Source organism: Engystomops pustulosus, chromosome 1 (genome assembly GCF_040894005.1).
Source record: "Engystomops pustulosus chromosome 1, aEngPut4.maternal, whole genome shotgun sequence".
Taxonomy (NCBI): domain Eukaryota; kingdom Metazoa; phylum Chordata; class Amphibia; order Anura; family Leptodactylidae; genus Engystomops; species Engystomops pustulosus.
The window spans coordinates 99,918,025-99,938,477 of record NC_092411.1 but is presented as its reverse complement, the minus strand read 5'-3'; the positions used below and the strand labels follow the sequence as shown (position 1 = coordinate 99,938,477).

At 39.6% G+C, this 20,453-nt stretch overlaps 2 protein-coding genes across 3 annotated transcripts in view; one reads left to right on the top strand and one right to left on the bottom strand.

Annotated features, from left to right (window-relative positions):
- RPGRIP1 (RPGR interacting protein 1) overlaps positions 1–11,590 on the bottom strand; it is a 32,076-nt gene extending 20,486 nt beyond the window's left edge. For both annotated transcript variants that reach the window (XM_072149960.1, XM_072149968.1), the window contains exons 1-7: positions 11,494–11,590; positions 11,348–11,407; positions 6,083–6,215; positions 4,809–5,104; positions 4,609–4,708; positions 4,297–4,440; positions 3,611–3,716 (exon numbers count right to left, since the gene is read on the bottom strand). In XM_072149960.1, coding sequence (XP_072006061.1) covers positions 3,611–3,716; positions 4,297–4,440; positions 4,609–4,708; positions 4,809–5,104; positions 6,083–6,215; positions 11,348–11,407; positions 11,494–11,575 — 921 coding nt within the window. In that variant the 5' untranslated portion in view covers positions 11,576–11,590. The remainder of the gene's footprint in view (positions 1–3,610; positions 3,717–4,296; positions 4,441–4,608; positions 4,709–4,808; positions 5,105–6,082; positions 6,216–11,347; positions 11,408–11,493) is intronic.
- A 4,621-nt stretch (positions 11,591–16,211) lies between these two features.
- LOC140079813 (uncharacterized) lies at positions 16,212–17,194 on the top strand. Its single transcript, XM_072126118.1, has one exon. The coding sequence runs from the start codon at positions 16,212–16,214 to the stop codon at positions 17,151–17,153; it is 942 nt and encodes a 313-aa protein (XP_071982219.1). The 3' UTR covers positions 17,154–17,194.
- The last annotated feature ends 3,259 nt before the right edge of the window (positions 17,195–20,453 follow it).

Below are 20,453 nucleotides of genomic sequence, written 5' to 3'. Positions count from 1 at the left end.
TGACCATTTTTCAAAAAAGTGTCACTTCATCCAGTAATAACTTTGGAATGTTTTAACTTACCAAGGTGATTTTGAATTTGTTTTCTCATGATGTTGTAATTTATGTAAGAGGTAAATTTTTGTTGATATGTTTTGAATTTATTTATGAAAAATGGTATTTTGGGAAACAAAGTGGAACATTTTGCCATTTTCAAAATTTTAAATGTTCTGCTTTTCAAAAAGATTACCTGAGTGAGTGACTGGCATTTACTATATCTCTGCTTGTTTTATCATCGTTTTTTACAATGCTTAACCCCTTAAGGACGCAGGGTTTTTCCGCTCATTTCTCACTCTCCAACTTCAAAAATCCATAACTTTTTCATTTTTACGTGTACAGACCTGTGTGAGGGCTTATTTTGTGCGTAACAAATTTTACTTTCCCATAATGTTATTTATTTTAACATGCCGTGTACTGCGAAGCAGAAAAAAAAAATCCAAATGTGGAAAAATTGAAAAAAAAACGCACGTTCTTGTGGGCTCAGTTTTTTCGACTTTGACTGTGCACTCAAAATAACACCTCAGCTTTATTCTTTGGTTTGGTGCGATCGCGGTGATACCAAATTTATATAGGTTTTATTGTGTTTTAATACATTTTCAAAAATTAAACGAATGTGTACAAAAAAGAAAAAAAAAATTTTGCCATCTTCTGACGCTAATAACTTTTTCATACTTTGGTGCATGGAGATGTGTAAGGTGTCATTTTTTGCGAAATGATGCGACGTTTTCATTGCTACCATTTTGAGGTCTGTGCGACATTTTAATCATTTTTTATTTCATTTTTTATGTGATGTAAAAAGGTGTAAAAGTCGCATTTCGGACATTTGGGCGCCATTTCCTGCCTGGGAGGTCACCACCGGCCGTAACCGTTTTTATATTTTGATAGATCGGGCATTTTGGGACACGGCGATACCTAATATGTTTGTGATTTTTACTGTTTATTATATTTTATATCCGTTCTAGGGAAAGGGGGGTGATTTGAACTTTTAATATATTTTTTTTTTTTTTTTTTAAACTTTTTTTTCTCTTTTTTTCACTATTTTTTAGACCATCTAGGGTACATTAACCCTAGATGGTCAGATCGTTCATACCATATACTGCAATACTTCTGTATTGCAATATATGGCATTTTTGCACATGATTCATTACAATGAGCCACAGGCTCATTGTAATGGATATGCAGAAGCCATGTATCCTCGGGTCAAACGAAGACCCAAGGCTACCATGGCAACCGATCACCACGCCCCGATGACGTTCGGGGGCGCGGCGATCGTAACAAAGATGGCGGCGCCCACCGTCTTTTAAATGCCGCCGGCGATTAAATGCAAGCACCGACCGCGGTTATGAGCAGTGGGGGTTTTCTGCAATATGCAAAAAACCCCACCTTTGTATGAAGAGGACTCAGCCCGTGAGCCCTCTTCATACACTCCCCCGTTAAGGGGTTAAAAGATTACGGTACTAATTGAAGAGCGTTTTTTGAGAATATTTCAGAATAAAGTATTTTTAGATTATATTTTATTTTATTGCTATGGTCTCTTTCAAATTGCTAATAATAGAAATCCCCCACAAATAAATTTTAAAAACATCACTTTTCAACAGCATGTAGGATGGAGGTTCTATTTGGAATTTTCAATTTATGCCATTAATATGATCGTTTAACTCTAAAATTTACACAAACTTACTGCAAAACTTACACAGAATAAAAGGAGGAAATGCATCTAAGAATGTGTTGTGTAACCTTCTGTTTGGACAAACAGGGGGACCCAGAAGTGAAGGGCAACATTGCGATTTGGAGGGCAGATTTTGATGTAAAAATCTTTAGTTGCCATGACATATCTGAAGAGTCCATGAGATACCAGAATAGTGAAAGCTACCTTTCTTGGTCTTCCAAAAAGAAATAAAGTATAAGTATAGTGTAATATAATTCTTTCTTGGGGTAGGCCAAGTATATGTGAGTGGGATGCCTCATTAACAAGTTAGTTCTGTCTCTCTCTATATGTCACCATATAGAAAGGGCTGCAGGCGTTAAACTCACCCACAACCCCTGTAACCTATCTAGCAAGCCTCATAGACCTTATTTGGCAGGGACTTTTGCTTGACAATCACTACACTATATAGGTGCACAGGAAAGATGACAATATACAGAGCAACAAAAACAACAAAGAATACAGAAAGAAGCGGATCTAATCCAAGATGGCAGCACGGTGCAAATTTGAGATGCAAGAGATGGTCAAGTAAACATAGTAAAGGTCACAAATACAGAGTAGCAAAGCATTAACAATAGGCAAGGGAAATGGAGAACAAGTGTCAGAGGACTGAAATAATCAGCAACCTGTAATTAGAACTGGGCAGATATACAAAAGAGTTTCTGGATGCCGCCTCCAGCAGCTGACTGGGCCTACTGGTACTACATGCTGTAACTGATGGTGGCGATTGAGATGCAAGAGATGGTCAAGTAAATGTAGCTCTCAACGTCCACAGAATCCTAGCTAGGAGAGTCAATATACAGCAGACTTACCGCTCCATGACTTTTGTCTGAGACTGCTTTGCTGTTTTCAATACGCTGCATACCCTGGCACTCGCTTGCACCAGAGGAACTTGGAGCAGGAGGAGACGGAACAAATTCTCTCCCTGAAGCTCCATCACTACCAGCAACATCAGAAGTAACGGCTCTACAATGTAGTACTGTATAACGCAGATAGGTGTAAGACAAGTGGTGTAAATTAACACTGATGCAAATACTTGTAGAACTGGTAGTGTGAAGTAAAGCTTATACATATAGGTCAAAGGCTGGTATTAACTTAACACTTTGTGATGATGTAACTGAAAACTGTAACGAGACTGTGCCCTTAAGGTATTACTGTATAATGCTAGAACTGCAAACTGTACTGGGACTGCACCTTTAAGATATTGCTGTATGATGCCAATACTGTAATAGTATTGAGAGGATACCTTTAAAATATTGCTGGATGATGCTGAAACTGCACACTGTACAGAGATTGTACCTTTAATATGATGCTGGCAATGATTATAGTTCTTGCCCTAAACCAAAGCAACCTTTCAGTAGCTTGATGCAGTGCTTCACAGTGCCCTAAAAAGGGCAAGTATTTAAGATTTACACCTGTCCATAATCAAAGCAGCCTTTCCATGTGACCATAGGAAAAGCAGCAACCTCTTCCCTGATCTGTCTCCTGTCTGTAATGGTGTCCGGACATCTGACCCTGCTCTTATACAGCAAAGTCAAATGTCCCCCCAGACAATCACAACCATGCCATAGAAGAAACACCTCTGGTTGCTAAGGAACTGCAAGCTGGTTATCAATACAAAAGCTATTTATAGGTCGGGTCCTGCATCAGGGTGCAAAGTGGATTATGTCTATGATACTGTTTTATAAGGCGTGGAAAAGAACAATTATTTTAATTGAGTACATTGCAAAGTTTACTTTTATCATATGCACCATTGATTTATGAAATAAAAAGTTTGGATATTTATTATTATTAGGGATTATACAACTGAAGATATAACAGCTAAACATGGGTAGAAGAACATCTAGGATTTGAAGATCACCTATTACCTCTTTGAGCTGTTGAAACTGTTCTCGGAGAGCACAGAGACTTGTGCTCTTCTCTCTGAGTTCCTTTTGCAGCCGGATATTTGTCACATTTTCTTGGATAGTTGTCCTGAAAACAAACCAGTAGAATTATTTCATTACTTTTGCTAACAACACACATTAACCTGGCTTTGAACAGTGTTAACTAGAAACCACTGCAAATAACATTCCATACCAAAGGAAATTAAGAAAAATGGATTGTGCTTAATATTGCTTAACGTTTCTCAAGTGCTGTCAATTACGGTTATTAAAAGAAAGTGCAATATAAACTGTAACTAGGTTATTCTTCACCTAGGGCCAATTTTCACTGCCCGGACACTGTATCTGAATATATATATATAAGCTACTATCACATGGGACATGTGCTATGAATGCCCCCACAGCTATGCCCCTGGGTTACAAATGGTAATGTAGAATATGTTGTATCATTCATTTATATAACCATCCACGGGGCCATACTTAGAGGTCACACTGCCCTAGGCACTAAGCATGGACACACATCCATTAAATGACAATTGACAATTATTATGATTCCATTGTTACTGGATGCCCCAAGCAAAAGCTCTCAAGTGCCTTATGACAAATGCAGCCCTGATCATTTTATAATATAGTCACAATATATAGGCCATAAAAGTGTTGGTCTAGCTCACCTTTGGTCTTCTACTTGCTGCATTTGTTGCAGGGCTAGTATCATCTCTGTTCCTAGTTCCTTTGATTTATTGGTAACCATGTTCTTAAATAAGGATGTGGACCGATCTTCCACATTACTGTGTTGCTTCCCGATGATCTGGAACCTGGAAACATAAGAGTCTTCATATATTCTTTATTCGTATTTAGTGTTGAGCCTATGGGATGTTGACCTTAAGTCTGCATGTATAAGTCATGAAAATTCTATTGTATGGCTCTTGAGAAGTCATCTGCCTGTGGGATATGACGTAAAGGAGGTTTGATAGGTTACTTACAGTCTTTTGATCTCCGCTCTGGCTTCTTCACTTAGTGTGTCAACACAGAAATCACTAGTCGCATGCGGATGTCCGATATCTGGCCCTTGCACAACTAGGCCTGAAATGATAAAACACTAGTTTACCCACAGAATTTTTGAGATATATTCTAGTAGAGCTGTGAACTGAATCATCATAGAGCCACATTCTTCAATACTTACCCTTTTTATATTTCTCTGGCAATACTGTGGATTTTCTAACACCAGAATCTGTCCGAGCTGTTACTGTGCTGTAGGGACAGTGTCGGCAGCCACTTTGAAACTGTAGTCTTTGCTTATAGGTAGATACCCGATGCCTTAGGGCTTCATTTCTACGTTCTAAGTCTCTCACCCGCTCTTGCAAATCCTCAATCATTTCTTCAGCCTCTAAATCTCTTCCATCTCTTCGTACACCTGGAACTTTCTTTTCTCCTTGCTTTCCAAGGTCCGAAGTCAAACGAAGCAATTTAGTGGCCATTCTACTCAGGAAATAACAGATTTGTGAAAAATACTAGAGACATGCATTTATGTATGGATAATAGTGTATGCCGCACTATCCCACTAAGTTAACTTACACATTGCTCACCCCGAATTAATTCTAACATAGACAGTGCCCCCCCTTTCATTTAAATGAGTCTTTAAAATTATAATATTGTGCCTGCCATGAATTATTATAATAGCAATTTACATATACTTTACTTCACTAGAACACAGCTTAATACATAAATACAGCACCAGTATGGAGTTCAATACTTAAGTACAGTACTAGAACCAAGCTTCATACAGAAACACAATAACAAGTCCAATTCCGGGTCCCTGTGATGATGCATCTGTACACATATGATTGATCACACCTGTATACCACTAATGCATCACCCATTCAAGATGGGAGTACTGTGCTAGTAATCACAGGGAGAAAACTAAAGAAAAACAATGAATATTTTGAACGGAAGCTTAAAATACATAATATATAGTTACTATTTTGTATCGCTGAAAGAAGTACAAATGTGCCCCCTCTGTTAGCTATATATACTGTCCCCTTTTTATTAGCTATATACTGTGCCCACCAGTGCACACTGCCCCCCAGTATTTATGTAAATAGATAGGTAACCCATGCAACCCCCAGTATATAGCTAGGTAGCCCAAGCACACTGTCCCCAGCATACAGATACGAGGTCCCAGCACAAATCAAGTATATAGCTTAGTTGCCCTAGCACATGTCCCCAGTATGTAAGTAGGAAACTCCAGCACATGTCTTCATTAAATAGCTAGGAGGCCCCAGCACATGTCTCCAGTATATAGATAGGTGGCCCCAGCAGATGCCCCCAGTATATAGAGAGGTAGCCCAAGCACACGTTCCCAAGTAAATATCAATCGCTCCCCTTTCCGGTGGAAGAAATGGGCCTGTTCAAGCATCATGGGAAGGGAGACATGCAATATTCTACAGAGCCTTGTACCTTTTAATTTTGTCTTCTTGTTTCCTAGCATAATCCTTGAGCAGTAGATTCTCTTCATGAAGACGCAGAAAAGTGTCCTCTAGTTCTTCACGGGATATTAAAGAGATTCTCCGTCTGGTCTTCAGATCTTTCTCTACATTAAAAAACATACACAAATTCACTTGCATATACAAATAACTTTTTTGATTTTTACAGGCAGTGCCAAAAAGTTTTTACTAGAAAGTGGGAAACCTGCCATGTAATAGGATCTTATTTCAGAAGGATTGTCCTCGCCATATTGTAGTATAAAGTAGTATAAAGTATAAAGTGAAAGTTTATAAAAAAGCTGGATAGATTTTACTATTGTTATTTGATGTGGTGGCACATGTGTGATCACACACTACCCTACAGCTCATATACACTGTATCACAAAGCAGCACAGAGAAGATGACCAGTATGTTCAAACATTATACGAAGAAGCCAAACTTGAAGTTTGAATCTGCTCATCTCATTACAACTCACGATATTACATGTGTATTGTCCTGGAATTGGGCCATTACTAAATTAATTAATGGAATTCTTGCCCCAAGGATCTAGTGGGACGGATCACCCCATTAGCTTCGCCAACTCAGGTAATCCAGATATTTAGGGTCATTAATTGCATTTTAAAAGTGCATCTTCCTTCCCTAGCTAGGCTGCATGGCACAACAACAATACCACCAAGTGTCGAGGATAGCACATACAATGTGCATTACTTGTATGTGTCTTATTTATTCTAATTGTAACCTTCCCAAGGCTTAGCAGGTGGCTGATTTGTTGGCACCCCAGATTGTCTAGACAGAGCAAACCTAAACGTATATGCTCTGTCTGGAGGTCTCACTCTTGAGTTTGTGCTGTGAACATACAGATTGCTGCAAGCTTCAATTCTGTGCTGTTGAAGGGGTTTGCACGTAAAAGAAAATTCTCAAATTTCAACCTCCTAGTGATGTTTACACAATAAAGATCATGTTTAACCCCTTACTTTACAATTTACTCAATTTATTTCTGTTTTAGCTCATATCACTCCCTAGGCTGGTCAGTGCAAAATGTGGGCTGAGGACTCTCTAACCAGACACTTCATATTTCCTCTAGTACTATGAGCTGAGATTGTGGTTAGATTATAAGGGTACAAGGTTTATATGCACTTTGTTTTAGCTTCTGAATATTCACTAGTATCTGAAACATAGAAAGAGAGATTAGACAGATCAGAGATGAGAGATTTAGAGATCCATGAGATGCATATTACAGATGTCATTCTCAGCGTTACCATCACAGCCATTACATATTGTCAGCTCTAATATATGCCTCCCCTCCCCTCCCCTGGATAAAGATCTTATTTGCCTGCTTTACTCTCCTCACAATGTTGATTTTTGCCTTCAGGAAGTCTGTGTGTGAGCTCGTCTTGAAATTCAAGGGTGGTGGCTAGAGGCAGAGAGCAGCTCAGTGAAGCGTCAGAGAGAAGAGCAATATGTCTCCCGACCCTATACTCAGAAGATCCAAGGTTGGGTCTAGGGGAAATTGAAATTGTGTACACCAGGACTGATAGAGAAATGCTGTATTTTTGTTAATAACAGTGAATTAAAGAATGTGTTATTTTGTTATCCTGAGTACATTTAAGAAAATAGTCTTAGTGGGAATACCCCTTTAATACAGCAGAGATGACCCGGCTCACTGGAGATACTTGCCAGCCAAGCTGACCACAAAGTTCTTGCAGGCTAAGGACTATTTCTACTGCTACAGCCAGTCAATATACAGCCCAGCTAACCCACTGAAGGAATTCATAGCCAGGCTGTTACCTGTTACTGTACATTTTTTTTCCTAATAAAGGAGCCGTGAGTTGTTATCAAGCTCTCTGCTTGCTGTGTGTGTGTCCCAGGACTGCTGCTACCATCACAAGAGTCCCTCGTTACAATCTGCCAGGAATTTGTCACCTACACTGGGAGTGCTCCACAGGGAACCTTTCCCGTTACTCAACATCCCCCTCTTGTTGCTTCAACTTTCCAGCCATGATGGGTACCGATGAGGCCTTTCTTAGGACAAACACTCCTGTGCCAGCCACTCTGGTCCTAGCCTCTATTTGCCCCTGTATACTGTCAATGACTAGTAGGGATGTTGTTCATTGGGGGCAAAAAGACAGCCATAAGTGGTTGTGCTGCAGCAAAGGGGTTAAGTCTAACTTCTGGGACTCCCAGCAAACATGAAAACTTTTATGAGACTTCTCTGACAGCTGTGTCTGGCAGCCTGTGAATAGAGCACAAGGAGAGCATGCGAAACTTTACTGCAGTCACATGAAGCAGTTAAGAGGACCCAATATTTGGACTCCTACTTATCAGACACTTTACTAATATTTTTTGTTACTAATGTCACAAACACTTTTATGGCAGCAAAACCACAACAAAACTGTACTGTGAAAACCCTCACACAAAATAAAAAATAATATTGATGCCATACATATTAATACATATATGAGTTTATTGAAGGCATTGGTTTTGTGTGTGATGACTCACAATGAGGTACATATCTATGAACAAGGCATATGATGGCACTCCATCAATTTGTGGCAAGATAACATGGGGATATACTCTATATGAATTCTGTGGCCTTTTTTTCCATTATACCGTTTTTACCTGACTTACTAATACATTTTTAGGAATACAATGGGGCTTATTTACTAAGGGTCTCGGATCGCACCTTCGACCTGACATTTTCAGGTTTTGCGTGGCTGTGATAGGTATTTAACTGGGGATTGTCAGGCGCGCTATTCCCTGACACGCTGTCTCAATACCTGAGAGCATGCAGTGCTAGCCTAACTTTTTCCCTTCTACGATCTGTGTTTGACAAAGGTCTATGTTTGGCCGAAACATTACTAATTTGAATATGATCGCTTACTTGTAAATAAACTATTCACTTGGCATTATATACAGGCAGTCCCGGGGTTACATACAAGATAGGGTCTGTAGGTTTGTTCTTAAGTTGAGTTTGTATGTAAGTCGGAACTGTATATTTTATCATTGTAATCTCAGACAGAACTTTTTTTGTCTTTGTGACAATTGGATTTTAAAAATGTTGGGTTGTCATAAGAATCAATATTAACACTAAATCTTCATTACAGACACATTTAATAACTGTTTCAGCTGATTATTGTAGCCTAGGACTAAAGTACAATAAATTACCAATATCCAGAGGTCAGTTTGTAACTATGGGTCGTATGTAAGTCGAGTGTTCTTAAGTAGGGGACCACCTGTATTCCAAAGGAGTGCTTGGATTATTCTTTAATTTTAACTGGGGATTGTGTCGCACCCTTTAGTGGGGAAGCGACACATGCAGGATATCGGGCGCACAATCTTAGTGAATTGTGGCAGATGTGCATTGCGGTCGGACAATGCACTTTCGGGGAATGCGTCAGTACAGGTACGTAAATGTGCCTCAATGACATTTTGTTTGCAATGCCTATTTTTAAACTTTAGGATTAATCAAAAATAAGTTAAAAAATAAAGAGAAATGTTAATAAACACTGTTTAGCAACTGGCCACCATGTATTCTCTTTATCGCCACTGTTATTTGCTGTTTGCTTTTTACATAACTCTTGAATATGACCTATCATCTTTCCTGACTTGTTTTAGTAAATACTAGCTGTAGCTCCTGGCGTTGCCCGGGATAGTAAATAACTGCTCTTAGCTGTAGAAAAATAGAATGGGTTAACACAAAATATTTATATGTATCAATAGACACTGTCTGTCTTGGGCACTCTCATTGGAGTGACTGTCTGTCTCGGGCACTATCATTCAAGTGACTGTCTGTCCCAGGTACTCTCATTCCAGTGACTGTCTGTCTCAGGTGCTCTCATTCCAGTGACTGTCACTGTCTCGGGTGCTCTCATTCTAGTGACTGCCTCGGGCGCTCTCATTCCAGTGGGTGTCTCTGTTTTGGGTGCTCTCATTCCAGTGACTGTCTGTAACGGACACTCTCATTCCTGTGACTGTCTGCTTCGGGCACTGTCTCACTCCAGTGACTGTCTCTGTCTCGGTGGCTCTCATTCCAGTGACTGTCTCTGCTTCGGGTGCTCTCATTCCAGTGACTGTCTGTAATGGACACTCTCATTCCAGTGACTGTCTGCTTTGGGCACTCTCATTCCAGTGACTGTCTGTCTCGGGCACTCTCATTCCAGCATCCGTCTATCTCAGGCACTCTCATTCTAGCAACTGTCTCGGGCACTTTGATTCCAGTGACTGTCTCTATCTCGTGCACTTTCATTCCAGTGACTGTCTCTGTCTCGGGGGCTCTCATGCCAGTGACTGTCTCTGCCTCGGGTGCTCTCATTCCAGTTACTGTCTGTAATGGACACTCTCATTCCAGTGACTGTCGGACTCGGCCACTCTCATTCCAGTGACTGTCTGTGTCTCTGACATTCTCATTCCAGCGGCTGTCTTTGTCTCTGACTGTCACTTTGTGTATGGAGAGATTTATCAGAAGTGTCTGAGAGCAGAACTGCTATAGTTGCCCATGGCAATCAATCAGCGCTCCAGTTTAATTTTTGCACAGCTGTTTATAAAATTACAGCTGATTTCTGATTTCCATGGGCAACTTGATCACTTTTACCTCAACCACTTCTGATAAATCTCCCCCTATCTCTGCATCCTATACTCATTGCCTATAGTAACCAATCAAAGCTCAGAGCTCGCATTATTATTCTTCTAGTTATTGATGTTTGTATGAGTACCTTCTGTCTCTGCCCTCTGCCTTATCTATGTTGGGACACACATAGAAGAACCAAGTGTTCTAAGCGAAGATCTTCTGGCATTGTTATTTACTAGAAATAAAAGGATTTACTAAAACTGAAAGGGCATTACAGGCTGTCCCCTACTTAAGGACACCCGACTTACAGATGACCCCTCTGCCCCTGTGACCTCTGGTGAAGCTCTCTGGATATTACTTTAGTCCCAGGCAGCAATGATCAGCTGTAAGGGGTCTGTAATAAAGCTTTATTGATAATCCTGGGTCCCATTACAGCAAAAAATCTTGAAAATCCAATTGTCAATGGGAATTTTTTTTTTTTTGGTCTGGATCTACAATTATAAAATATACCGATCCGACTTATATGCAAATTCAACTTAAGTACAAACCCAACTATACTGTATGTAACCCTCGGTTTGCCTGTACTTTTTAAAATTCAATAGTCATCTAAATATTAAATATTGTCTGAAAATATAAGGCATACATTGTCTAGATCATATTTCTACATCATACCTTTCATTTTGGGAGCCTTGTGAGTCGGATACCTTTGGATGTGTGTTGCTTTTGCTACATCTGTAAAGCAGATATCACAATGTTCTTATAATCACACTATAAAGTCAATTTATAGTAACACTAGTAAGCATTGTACAATCCAGAACCTTGTATGGCTGTAATGACGGCTGCTCTGCAATCCGTGTCCTTTACTGGAAGGTCTGAAGAAGTCTCATCAAAAAGTGACATCTTCAATCTGTCATAAACTGTGTAACCAAAAGACACATAGCATTAATAGCACTAGATGAGAACATGGCATACAAGGGTTAAGGCGTATGATATGAAGATATAAGCTAGCTAATCCTATAGGACATACCTGCTCAGCGCATAAAATATTATTTACAGGCTATTTGATTTCCTCCATATTACTTCTTCTTCTTTTCTTGCTGTATCCTTTTCCTCTGTGTCACTTCTTCTGGATTATAGGTCTGATAATCTTAGCCCCATCTGTTCCTGCTAGAGAATGGATTGGCCAATCCATGAAGGGTGTTAGAGTTGAGCCAAATCCTCACAAAGAATGGCCAGAGCGAAACAATTCAGGATTGTCTCCCTTTTGAGAAATAACACAAAATGTACAGTATATTCTGTTATTAAAACTACCAATAGCAACAACAGCCCCTATCCTGATACTATAAGCATAACCAGGTATTCAGTGTTATAGGATTAGAGCTATAGAAAAGATACATTTGAGTTTGGACTAGTGACTTCTAGTTAACATGTTCTAATTAGTAATTACATATATACCTACCATTCAATCAAAAGATCAAATATGGGGTTGACCAGATTTTTCTATTTATCCATATCTATTTAGATATCTGTGTAGGAACGTATGTATTATTTGGTTGACTGAGCTGCTGTGCAAATTCCCCTAGATGGCAATATAGGAAAGTGTATCTGTAGTTCTGGAATAATTGTGAAATTATATTTAATGTTAGAAATGTGTGGGGTACAATATTAAAGGGGTATTCCAACAAAGTTTCTCAAATATACTCAGGATAACAAAATAACACATTCTCTAATTCACTGTTATTAACAAAATTACAGCAGTTCACAGATATAAGTCCAACCTGTCTCTATAATATATATATACATGTCTGTTTATACAGTTCCCATAATCTATTTATAATGGCCCCCATATAATTACTCCTGAATTAAATATATACTGTACTCCATATACAGCCACGCAGTTTAATTTAACCCCTTATCAGCGACACTAGTTTTCAGCTTAATGACCAGACTTGATTTTTCAAATCTGACACGTCTCACGATAATTGGTTATAACTTTGGAACGCTTTAACATATCCAGGTGATTTTGAGAATGTTTTCTCGTGACACATTGTACTTCATGTTAGTTGTAAAATTTAAGTGATAAGTTTTGCGTTTCATTCTGAAAAAAAGTGAAAATTTTGCAAAAGTTTGTAAAAATTCTTTATTTTCCAAGTTTGAAATGTTCTGCTTTCCAGACAGGAAGTAAAACTACCCAAAAAGCTTGATAATTAACATTTACGGAATGTCTGCTTTATGTTGGGATGATATTTTATGCGCCCTGTCATTTTTCTAGGATGTTATGAGGTGCAGAACTTTAGGTGCGATTTTTCTCATTTTCATGAAAATTGCCAGAACTCACATTTTGAGGGAAAACTCAGCTTCCAAGTGACTTTGTAAGGCCTAAATAATAGTATCACCCCATAAATTACCCCACCATAGAAACTATCCCCTCAAGGTATGTAAAACAACTTCTATTGAGTCTATTAACCCTTTAAGTGTTTCACATGGGTTAAAACAATATGGAAGTGCGATTTAGAAACGTTAGAATTTTTTTGGAAAATACATTAATTTAGGCCAAAACTGACCGTTTCATAATAAATTAAATGATAAAACGTTCTTCAACGTTTGATGCCCAATTTCTCCCGACTGTACTGATACCCCATATATGGTGGTAAACTGCTGTATGGGCGCACGGCCGAGCATAGGATCAAAGCAGTGCCTTTCACAACAGATTTGTATTGTCACATTGTACAAGCTATACATTTTAATTTTTTTTGTTGAACATATGAGGGCTTATTATTTACAGGATGAGATGCAATGTATAGATAATTCATTTTGGGGGTCTTAAGCTTATTCATGAGATTTTATTAACTATTTCATGGGGGACACAAACAAAATCATCAATTTTTGTTTTGGATTTTTAGCACTTTTTTTTTTGGGTTGGTACGATCACGGGGATAACAAATTTGTATAGGTTTTATAATTTTTTCATACATTCACAGGAATTAAAACCTCTTGTACAAACTTTTTTTTAAATTTTGCCATTTTCTGGCGCTAACTTTTTCATACTTCGTTTTACTATTTTTCAGACCCCATGGGGTACTTTAACCCTAGGTTGTCTGATCGATACTACCATATACTGCCATGCTAATCGCACATTGTAATCAATGGGTTAAAACGAGAGAGCCTCGGGTCTACAGAAGACCCGAGGCTGTCATGGTGACTGATCGCCGCCCCCGTTGACATCACAGGGAGCAACAATCTTCGCCAAGATGGCGGTACCCATGTGCTGCCATTTTTTTTAAGCTGCTGGCAGCTTCGCTGGCAGCAATGGACGGGTTAATGCCGTTGATAGGTGGTAGCACCAATGCCGGGTGTTACCAGTAAGTGTTTGTTGCAATATGCAGCAAAGACTTACCGGCTATGGAGAGGGCTTAGCCTTAACATACTGTAGTCGTGTCATCACAGACATCAGCATAACCATCTGAATAATCAAGAATTTATTCAGGATGCAGCCACTTTATATTAAGGCTCAGCCCTATTTTTTGTCTAAGTGGCACCTGGTTTTCACCAGAGCCTGCCACAAAGCAGGATGGACTTGCTGCGGCAAGGTATCACCAGGTCGCTCCACAGTCGCCACTTTACCCGCGGTGGTGTCCAAGGCATGGTACAAAGTACTGAGGCAGAAGTGGTTGGGGACAGGCTGGAGGTCGAGACAGGATCAACGTCAGGAACAAAGCAGGAGGTCAGGACAGGCAGGACGGAGTCAATGTCAAGAACCAAACCAGGCTCACAAGCGGAATTCAGAAATACAGCAAAGCACATGAAATAGCTTTTGCAGAGGAACTAGACACAAAGATCTGACGGGGAATGCTGGGAGAGGCCGGCTTTTATCCAATTTACTAGGAATGGCCAGCAGCACTGGCCCTTCAAATCTTCGAGCGCTAGCACGCGCCCTAGGGGGCAGGGGTGCACATGTCGGGCTGTTGGATCTGGAGCAAGAGCGTGGATAGGTAAGGAAGCAGAGAGGGGAGCTGGGGACCGGAGCAAGGCCCGGGACACCCATGACACATACCCATGGCAATGCTTGCTATTCCCATATTGTACAACTGATCACAGCAGCAGGACACACTGGTGCCAGGTTTACCCAATTAGACTAGTCAATCTAAACAAGCACTAGATGCTGATGCTAGTTCTGGCAATTAAATTGGTCATGTGATTATGAAGAGTGTATGCGCTAAACTAAATGACAAATCATACTATGTATGCTATGATCTCATAGACTGGGATGTTCTAACTTTCGCTCTTCCAAATGTCTTGTCTCATGTACAATGAATGTTCAAAGTTTTGAATGAGAGGAAGGTATGAACTGTATCATCAGAACAACAGACCTGCACAAAACTTCATATAGAAACCACACTCAGAGGATCTCTACAAGCTCAGGTACTCTGAATAATATAGTAGATTTTTTTTTATATATATGTAAAATGTTTGATTTGTATATGTCAAAAGCATCCAAATCTTGACACAGCTGGGACATTCCCTGTGCAATAAGGACCGGTGAGCATCATCTTTTCTTCTATTACTGCTGCTATATCACTTTGTTTAGACTTGTATCTTGTAGAATATTCTATGCAAAAAATGTGCGTGATTTGTCGGAAACTGACTATTCCCCTAGTATTTTATAGTTGTAATTTGGCTGTTGACAAAAGACTTAATCACAGATGTATTGAGTGTGTCTTGTATGGAGGTCTATGCTTCAAGAAGACTTTTATATTCCGTAGGTCTCTTAATAAGCAATCCAAAGTGAGATTAAGACTAGGGGGTCCTAGAAATTGTTGTAAAATTGAACAATTTTATACATTTTTCCATATACCGTATGTATATATATATATATATATATATATATATATATATATTTATAAGCAATCTGATGTCCATAGATGAATAAAAGCCCAACCCAAGTCATTTGAATATGCCTTAGTAACTTTAACAACAATCCCTGATGGTCAATCTGTTTTCTCAGATTAGGATCTTTATTCGTGGGAGAATCTTTCTGACACTTGCCTATTTTTTGGTGTGTGTTACACTTGTTATTATTGGGAATCTGTCAGCAGTTTTGTCCATGCATAATTTACAGCCCTGGAGATCTGTGTAACCATAACTTTGTATATGTTGCACAAAGTAGCAGCAGGATTGTGAAATATGGATTTATTTTCTAAGTCCAGCTTCAATCCTGGAATATAAATGTATTTTCACAGTCCTTCTACTATTAATCACACACAATAAGTTATGATCTATCCACCCTACACTGTCTGGAGCTTACTATGGTCAAAACTGCTGAAAGATTACCTTTCAAGTTGGTTTGCCTATTATATGTAAGTCAAGAGTATATTGGTATATTGTCTGGTACACAGTTTGGAATTGGCTGTAAGATTCTTTCAAGATCTTTGCTTCACAATGTATGTTAAATAAATGGTTTATAAACGGTAATAGTGAGTTATTGCCTGATATCTAATGATATGTACTAAGATGTATAATTTTCCTCCACAGAAGGATGTCTATGAATACCACCCAGCCTCCTCTTTTCCTCATCCAGGATTATATTACAACTGGAAACACATTTCCATGGAATGTTACCTCTGGAGAACTTACAATTGTTCTTTGCTGTGTATACATTGGGAACACGTTGCTCGGGCTGACAGTTAACATATTGGTCATATGGGGGATCTGGCCAGAGGTCAGTATTTCACTCGGTCTACCGATTTATGCCATCAATCTTCTCTGTGCTGCACTGATGCAGTGTGTGATCTTACCATGTGGAGTGGTATACCTTTTACACAGCTCAGCAGTGGGCCCTATAGGCTGCCATATACTTGGCCTAATTCCCAAGGTCACTCAGAGGGCTGCAACAATGTTCAGTATGTGGATATTTGTTGTGCGCTATGTTGCAGTATCTCAGCCGCTGAACTACAGTACATTTTGTAAAGGTTGGGTGGTAGGATCAGTCAGTTTTACACTGTGGCTGACTGCATCTATCATTTCAGCAGTCGAGCAAGGACTACCCAGAGACAATGGAGATCTGTGTTTTCCTGATTTCAGATTCACAACAGAATGGGCCCTACTGCATTTCATTGTGTCTTTTCTCTTTAGCCACCTATCCCTCATCCATCTTTGTATATTTGCTTATCTGATCTCCCGTTCTGTGAAGCACTCTAAAACGGTGCCCATTGAACAATATCAAAGGATCAGAAGGCTTCTTATTTTTGTTATTATTAATTTTGGTATATTATTTTGCCCAATGCATTTTGTTCTGCAGTATTACAACATAAAACTGGTGCGGGGTACATCAAATTTTCAGATACAAGAAAACCTTAAGGCACTTTATCAGATTCTATTTGCTTTTAATAGCTTTAGTATAATAATTGCCCCTTTTTTCTATATCATTAGCACCAGGAGAGTTAGTACAAGACTCAAGCGGCTTATCCAGGGCAGATAAAAGCCATATGCACATTCAGCAATGGAATGGGTGCAATGTGATACAATGAAATCTGAAATGATTTTCATTTATATGAGTGTAATCTGGAAAAATGCAGCCTGTATGAACATGGCCAAAAAGTTTACATGCAACCTTTGCCAATACATAGGCCATTAACTTAAAGGAAACCTACCACTTATTATTTATATGAGTGTAATCTGCAACCTTTGCCAATACATAGGCCACTAACTTAAAGGAAATCTACCACTTATCATTTATATGAGTGTAATCTGGAAAAATTCAGCCTATATGAACATGGCCAAAAAGTTTACATGCAACCTTTGCCAATACATAGGCCATTAACTTAAAGGAAACCTACCACTTAAAAGTGGTAGTTTTTCACACAGATACATGGCACCAGCTCAGGGTGAGCTGATGCCAGAACATATTTTCATTAACAGAATAAAGCCAGTATAAAAGAGCTCTCCGGCACACTCGCGCCTGCGCAATTTAGCACGGCCTGTTTCCCCGTGCCAAGTTGTGCAGGCGCGAGTATGCCGGAGAGCTCGGTGACGTCACCGGCTCTCCAGCACTTCAGAATCCGGCGGATGCACGGACGCGCACATGGTGCGCCGTGCCCTAGTGTGGTGCGCCGAGACATAAGTTATATCAACATTCAAATCTTTTATACTGGCTTTATTCTGCTAATGAAAATATGTTCCGGCACCAGCTCACCCTGACCATGCCATGTATCTGTGTGAAAAACTACCACTTTTAAGTGGTAGGTTTCCTTTAAAGCAAAGAAACCACAAGGATTCTACTGTCAGAAGTAGATGTGATGGTAGATTCCTCCTGCCTGCCTCTGCCCTAATCTGAAATTTAATAATCCTGGAACCTAACCTAACTTGTTAAAAACATTATTTTAGTTATATGTAAATGAACTGCAGAGACTACTGGGGCATGGAGTAGCCTTGGCTCCCAGTGCCCAGCCAGCCTATTACACATCCCAGGAGCCTCTGCAGTTAATTTTTATTTGTATACTCACACATGTGAGTTACAGTCACACAGAGTATACACACCACATATACATACATAAAGCATATATACACATACATACAGTACCAAATACACCATATGCATCATATACACAAACATTCAACATAAAAATCACATATGCTCACACATAAAGAGCATAAAGAGCATATACACACACGGCAAATACACAGATACATAAAATACCATATACAGACATACCCACACATTTTAAATGCCAAATACCCCAGTTGCTGGGGCCCCTCACATTGTGGGCCCCAAAGCAGGTGCTATGGCTGCTACCCCTGTAATTATGTCCCCGAACAAGAAGGATTCCTGTGAGGTGAATTTACAGCTAGGCTATTGTTCTAACCTACTGTGTACATTTTAGCAGCCATAGCAGCTACCATAGGGCAAAAGATGTTAGGGCTATGCATTTCAGCCTATGTGGCAGGTGCCCCATCTATACTTTTATTGGGACTTTCTTGCCCACGGCTATGTGCCCTGCTACCGTCTTGTTCTGGAGCATTATAAAGTAACTTGATATAAAAAAGATGCAAAGGGCAATATTCTGAAACATCTCCATCCACAAAAAGCCAATTATGGCACAAACACACATTTTTGAAATTTTCTGCAAAAAGTGCAAAAGTGAAACCCACTTACAATGTGGAATTGTACAAGATGGACAAAAACATCTATAGAAAATAAAAAAACTTTTGCTAGCTGCAAGAAAGTATAGGCAGCGTATTATGCATCACTTCAAAGCCTTACATGAGACATATTAGTAACAAATAACACATTTCCTCCACCTCTCATTTGTACTGGATGCGTCATTGTGGTGTCTAACTTGCTGACAAAATATATAGATAGCCACAGTGTCTGTCCTCTAGGTTGGGTTCCCATATGCAGAAGCTAGCACATCTGTATAGCTTACTTCCTGAGTGGTTACTTAAAAGCCATAATAGCATGCTAGGGAAATTTCCTTACACAATAGTATTACTATAGCCTAAATAAATGTGTAAAACTGTATAAATGTAACAATAAAACTGGTATAAATGTAACTGATTGGGTGTACATTAAGAGCATGTGGATTGTCCAATTGTAAGGAGGCTCAACTACATTCCTTTCTGATCCCAAATAGGTCTATAGCTAGCAGCTTTTATGAGAAAAATAGTATTCTTTTTTTCCTTTACTCTTTGCTCAGTGGTGGAACTGACAAAGCATTGTACTATCAATAGAAGAAAACAACCTTCGTTTTTATAGCTGTTCCTCTAAAAGAAAAGAAAGAGCCTCCTGGGAATATGTTATATGAACAGTTATTTTTTATTTAACAATTACAAGTGCTTCCAATAGCCTGAAACACTCCAAGACTTATGGCACATAGTCTTTCAAAGGCTTAATTCCAAGAGAGATTGGAGTTAGCTGGAGAAACACGCTCTTACAAATGCTCAAAATATATAATAAAACAAAGTCATTGCTCAGCGCCCTATCAAATGAACTGTTCTGTACGGTTAAAGAAATGTCAGGAATGGAAGACCCTTAGCACCACCACTGGCATCAATCCACCTGGCGTGGATCTTATATAAAGGGGACAAGCATATTGTTCAGATCACAGATCTTCTTCTGGGGCAGAAGCCTTAAGAGGTGAAACCTAGGCTGGGCCAGGTGCTTGGTGTTTTTATGATTACATACACAATTTTAAGCCTGTTTGTCAATATATAACAATAAAAGACTTGTATTCCCATACCTGGGTTATATGTACCATTTGCTAATACCCTTTACTTAAGATCCACACCGGGCTTTGGACACAAAGGTAATCTACATTAAAATATGGATGTATTGCACTGTATTATATAACACACTAAGCATGGTGGAGGGAGTGCACAACCTACTGAAGACATCCCGCTTCCCCGTGGCACTCGCCGGACCCTGGGGCTGCTATCGGAGGATCGGAACCCACCTGGGAAGCGGGAGCGATCCTTTTCAGAAGCATTTTGCACGTGTAAGGGGTTAATACCTACGATTGGAAGAATCTCTGATCATGGGTGTTACAGGCGGGTGTCAGCTTTAATACACAGCTGACACTGGCAGCTTCTGACACTGATTCCATTGAGGAGCTGGTGCCAGAAGCTGGACATAATAGTACGGCATGGGTCGGCAAGTCACTGCTGCCCATGCCGTACTACTAAGTCCAATGTCGTTGACGGGTTAAAGGGAACCTGTCAGAGCGATTTGGGACACTAAACCACCCACATGTAACTATGGACAGACAGTGTAGTGTCCTAAATC

Bases quoted from the DNA above. Each gene is read 5' to 3' on its own strand.
- LOC140079813 (XM_072126118.1), top strand. From the start codon at position 16,212: ATGTCTATGAATACCACCCAGCCTCCTCTTTTCCTCATCCAGGATTAT.